Source organism: Protomyctophum bolini, assembly GCF_963924005.1.
Source record: "Protomyctophum bolini genome assembly, chromosome: 7".
Classification (NCBI taxonomy): domain Eukaryota; kingdom Metazoa; phylum Chordata; class Actinopteri; order Myctophiformes; family Myctophidae; genus Protomyctophum; species Protomyctophum bolini.
The window spans coordinates 21,135,602-21,141,601 of record NC_137868.1 but is presented as its reverse complement, the minus strand read 5'-3'; the positions used below and the strand labels follow the sequence as shown (position 1 = coordinate 21,141,601).

The 6,000-nt window shown below is 41.5% G+C and overlaps 1 protein-coding gene across 3 annotated transcripts in view; it reads right to left on the bottom strand.

Annotated features, from left to right (window-relative positions):
- Positions 1-1,215: 1,215 nt before the first annotated feature.
- Positions 1,216-6,000, bottom strand: part of znf385d (zinc finger protein 385D) — a 51,051-nt gene continuing 46,266 nt past the window's right edge. For all 3 annotated transcript variants that reach the window (XM_080767723.1, XM_080767724.1, XM_080767725.1), the window contains 2 exons: positions 4,348-4,449; positions 1,216-2,691 (listed from right to left, as the gene is read on the bottom strand). In XM_080767723.1, coding sequence (XP_080623849.1) covers positions 2,446-2,691; positions 4,348-4,449 — 348 coding nt within the window. In that variant the 3' untranslated portion in view covers positions 1,216-2,445. The remainder of the gene's footprint in view (positions 2,692-4,347; positions 4,450-6,000) is intronic.

Below are 6,000 nucleotides of genomic sequence, written 5' to 3'. Positions count from 1 at the left end.
CCTGGTCATCACATCGGCTGCTGCATTCGTTTTGGTGAGGGAGCAGGGCTCTGGAAATAAGCTGGATGGACAGCCAAGTTAAGGGAGTGCACTGGGAGCTTTTTGGGAGACGATATACTCCTGTTGATAGATGGATAAGCTTATGGGTTCATGGAAAAGTTCACAGACTGAACAACTGGGTTTAATGTGTCTGATAATGACTTATGGTATTGTGTTGAACTGGATTCTTCTGAGACACATACAGGATCTGCATTTGTCAAATGTTATTTCCAGTGGAGGTGAGATAGCAGGTTTTAAACACTGTTTATGCACCTTTGCATGTGTGTGTGCATGTGTACAATGTGCTGGTAACCAAACTGAAGGTTTGTTAATACCCTCTAACTGCTCACCCATTTTGCCCTATAGCTCTCGAACCGAAGGCCAGACAATCCAAATTATATTTCCGTTGGATTCCTTGGATAATTACACAACTCCCCAAATAAGCTACGTCCAATTCCATCAAGTGAGAATGCAAAAAGAGGTCCAAGGCACTCTGCTGCAGTCAAGCTCAAAAGCCTTTATTTAATGCAGACCTATGCATTTCAGCTATACAAGCCTTCGTCAAGGTCCCATAGTTATGACAGTACAACATGACGTCATTATAGCGACCACATGTAAAACATCATGATTGAAAACAATCTCAATCTCTCCCAAGTGTTTTCATTCATGATGCTTTACCTGTGGTCGCTATATAATGATGTCATGTTGTGCTGTCATAACTATGGGAGTCGGGCCCTGACGAAGGCTTGTATAGCCAAAACGCATAGGTCTGTCTTTATAATGCTCTTTGCCATGCCGCTTCAAATAAAGGCTTTTGTACTTGACTGCAGCAGAGTGCCTTCTCATTATCAAACCCTCGCCAACGAGCACCTGTTTACAGTTCACAACCGCACGGACCACGGCAGCGCTTCTCTTCTTTCTATTCAACGTTTCCATCTGACCTGTTTTCCACCATGTTTCTTTTTTCTTTGCTGCCCCACAATAAGCTACCTGGCCTGGTGGAGACCGAGTATACACGTTGAGTGCTCTTCCAATCCATAGATATGCTGTATAATTTCCTAGATACATTTTCCCATAGCATTTCATATGGATGTCTACCACAGATATCTACCTCTAAAGTTGGTACAATTGCCATTGATCTACACGGAATAACCAATAATTAACAAAGTAGGACTCTTTTATTTGAAATTGTTCACCTTATACACATTGACAGGTAATATACACAAGCCTTAGTGGTCCCTCTGACCCAAGACAGTCAGTGATAATGTGTGCTAGATATCTACTAGGATGGCTTATGATGGATGGCAAGCTTACAATCACTTCTGTTCTGTACACACACACACACACACACACACACACACACACACACACACACACACACACACGCACATACACGCACTCATGCACACTACATTGACTGCTTCATTCACTCTCTTACAACCTTAACCTTATTAAAGTGTAGTAACATCAATAGCACGCACGCACACACACACACACACACACACACACACACACACACACACAATTACTGCATGAATGGACAAATACAAACACATTATGCAAGAGATAACACGACACAAACTCTTACCATCTAACACAGTCTACAGAGTCTAGCCATCTAGTGTAGACATCAACTGAGGAGAGGCTTAAACCGAATGTATGCTTCCGTGACGAAGTATCATGTGACGTGTTGCTTGGCAAAAATAACATAATTTTATCTAAAATGTGTTATTTTTGACACTGTCAAGGTAGCATAAATTAGGCTTTAAAGTGCATTCAGCAAAGGACTTGTTTTCTAATCATAAACAGCATGTTAAACTATGAGTGATGGTAACCTCCACTAAAGCAATGATGTTAGTACCACACTGTGAATCTTTACAAATAGTACATAGTACAGTACATCCCTACCACATTTAGCTAGAGCTGAAATTGTGCCTTGCATTGCACACGGATTGACACTGCATAGTTCATCAAGGGTTTGTGTACATTATTGCGGTAAAATACAGGTCCAGGTTCAGGGTTTCAGTAGAGTCCATGGGCACGAGAATAGCACACAAAATGACTCGACTATGTGCGCATTGAAGGGTAGTTCTTAATAGGCTATAGCAAATCAGAAATATATTAGAGAAATAAATTCAATTCAAAGTCCTCTGGACTGCAGTCATGTTTAGCTTCAAATGGTGGACTGACACTGTGGATCTTGAGAGATCTACCAAGCAGGGCCAATTGTTACAATCAGTAGCATCCCCAAAATGCTTTTGTTTCACTCATCACTGAGGATGAAGGTAGCCCAGATATACAGAAGGTACATGGATTCTAACAAACGTCCTCAGCCTTCCCCCCGGGGGGTTAAGTTTGTGGTTGGTTCTTGATGGAAGGGGTCTGCATAGCACCATATCAGATGGGTCAATAGGGGGCGAACAGAATCTGTGGATGGGAGGTCCTGATGGGCCCAGGGGCCGGGCGAAGTAGTGCTTGGAGGCTCTGTGCTTGGAAGAGGGTAGTGGTTGTTGGGCCGTGGTTGGTAGTGTGTGTAGCGCGGAGGGAGAAACCGTTGCCTATGGCTGCGGCAAGTGTTGCTGCCAAGTGTGCAGGCAAGATCTGTGAAGTCAGAGGCTGGCAAATGTCCTTTCCAATGGTCAACTTTGCCTGCTGGAGAAAGTAGAAACAAAACGAATCACTCCCATCCTCAAATGACACAGTGTAATAGTCAAATAAGCAAACTGGCTTTTAAAACAACCTCAGGACACTAATGATTAAGTCCAGCGGTGTGAAACTAATCCAGTTTGAAGCATAACTTCTGAACATGAGGGAAATAATTATTTACACAGAGAAAAGAAAGAACAAAAAGACAAATACATACATAATAAATAAATATGTGGAAAACAAGTGGAACAGAAAGAAACCATCTCAGCAAATAAACAAAAATCTACAAAGGTCACACAAGTTATCTGACTTAATTTTTTGTATCAGTAATGGAAAAGTTCGGGTTTCACAGCACCGCAATAGCATCAATTATCATGGACTATCAATCACTGACTGAGACATTTTTACCCTATGGGAAGCATTCTTTACTCTCTGCTCATCGAAGATCCTCGTCTTCGTTAACTTAGTCGATGATGGGTTTCAGAGAAGTCATTTCCCCCATACTGTTAAGCCCTGCATTTTGTCTCAGCCAACAGTGGGTGTGATGGATGCCATTTCAAGGAAGCTAAGATGGAAAGTCAGGCACACAGCCTGACTTTGCTTCTCCACATCAGCCACAATGCTCCTCTATCCATTACTCTAGGCTTGGATCAAAAGGTTTTAGTTTTTTTGCATTTATTTTAATCTGCTTGAAGTAGCACCAAATGGGCAAGGTTTACTTCTCGTCAATTTCAGTAAGAGCACATGCTTATAATAGCTAAACTGTTATTGTTTTATTATTTGAATATTCTGGGGGGAACATTAAGCTCACAACATGTCGCAACGTGACGTGTTGTAGTGAACAGCATGAACAGCGGTTCCGAACAGTTGAAAATCACTTGAAAATCTTGACAGCGTTCGTGGCCCATCAGACGACTTATCGGCTGCCGTGTGTAGTGGTCAGGTGGGCCATGTGCATTTTAATGATCAGTCAATCAATTGTGTTCTGGATCAATGGAACCAATGTAGTACACTTTATAGCTATTTAATGGTATTACTATGAAAACAACATTTTCTAGATTTTAAATGTATGTTTTAAATATTATTAATGTTATATTATCATTCAAATCTTACTGTGTTTTGTTATGTCATTGTTATGTATGTCTTGTTTGTCATGTCTATAAAAACCAAATTACTAAACTAAACTAAACTAATATAACAAAAAAATCTTACTGTGTTTTGACAATTATTTGGAGGCCCACGTGTAAAACCCTCTCGGCTCACTAGTGGGCCGCAGCCCACAGGTTGGGAATCTACTCTAGTGCAGATGAATGGAAGGACACAATGGTAATGATGGACTGGAAATGTGCATCAAAATAAGTCTCAATGTTCAACTCATTTTCAGAATTTGTTTGAACATTCCTTCAGTATCAGATGTGAGCAAACTAATACAAATACAAACTCAATTAAATGAGCGATGGTGTATTTAGAATAATCTTCTGCGGCTGACATTCTGCTGGGTAAACCCCAATTCATGGTTGGTGCCCTTTACAGATTAATCAAACAAAAATAATGAAAATTGAAATAGTATTTGACCCAAGTCTGCATACCACCAGAGTGAGCCTAGAGTGCTGGGCTCAGACTTAAATTAAACTTTTCGTGGATGTTGTGTCTGGAACTCACCGGTTGTTTGCTCAGACCTTTCTGTGGCTTGCTGTAGGGACTGTATTTGGGTTTGGCTGGTTTACCTGCAGCTCTGTCTTTATGACGTCTGCTGCTGATGTGCTGAAAATTAAACAATAACAAGCTGCATCAAACACCAAATCATCTTAATTAGAGCCACTCGGTTGTAACCATACGGTATATTGACAAAAAATGCAGTAGGTATACAACATTCAAGTTGATGTGCACTGTCAGAGCGAGTGCAATTATATGTGTGTTACTGTATGCATGCGCGACTGCACACACACACACACACACACACACACACACACACACACACACACACACAGTATGTAGGAAATATGTATAAGTCTAACAATTTAGTGGGCACATGCCAATGAGCAATGACAGATTTAGGAAAATGGCATTTAGTCAGACATTCATATAGTGCTTAAAATGGATTTAATAACATGTTTCCTATTCTTCCAGGACTGAATCAAGCTGAAACGTGTCAAAGTTAATTGTCTTAATTTAGGATGATGCCATGTAAAAGTGCTCACTCAAAGTCTCTGAATTAAAAATGTATATAATATGCCTATAGTTCCAGTAAGAAATGTCAAAGCTGGCGCTGCCGCTGACATAAGCACAGCTGAATTTAACATAGTGCCTGTCTGCCTGAAATAAAATAAAATGAAACTTGATGGATGGAATGTGCCAAAGATTCAACACAAATTCCTTTCCAGAGATTTCCAGAGAACTACACTGTGATGAGAAATATACTGACAGAAGTTTAATTGGAATAATATTGATGTGGGCCTGGAGCCAATGAGGACAGAATGGAAGAGTTCAAGTTAAAGCTCTCAAGCCAGGAACAGCACTACGAGCAGAATGACTGCAGGGTGAGGTCAATGTTTAAGGTTCCAGGTTGTACTTTATTGTTACATCTTGTGTACAGGTACATAAGAGTAAAACTTATTTTTGTTTGGCTTCCTTCAGACAATGCAGCAGCATAGATAACATCAACATCAACATCACACACACACACACACACACACACACACACACACACACACACACACACACCCACATGCTGTCCCTATAGAGCGCCACAGTCCCTCCCCCTTTCAGAAAAACGAGTCAATAAGTGCCTATGGGAGAATGCATTGGGTTTTGATTTCCTGGGCCACTCGTTTTTCTGAAAGGGGGAGGGACTGCGGCGCTCTATAGTCTCTCTCTCTCTCACACACACACACACACACACACACACACACACACACACACACACACACACACACACACACTTATGGCATCCCAGGCTGTGTCCTCAGAGCATGTGTGGACCAGCTGGTGGGAGTGTTTGTGGATATTTTCAACCTCTCCCTCTCCCAGACTGTGGTCCCCGCAGGCTTCAATCCACCATTATAGCTGTCCCCAAGCACTCCAAGTTCTAACGTATCTGACTGACTGGAGAGCTGTCACCTCAATTGTCAGCAAATATGCTTTGAGAGGTTGATGAGGGACTACATTTGTTTCATGCTGCCTGCCATATGGCAATTTATTGTCAAAATAGATCCACCGGCACAATTGCCATGGCTCTTCACACCACCCTTTCTCACCCTTTCCAAGCTACAGCATGGAATTCAACACAATACTTCCTGCATAGCTAGACGCACA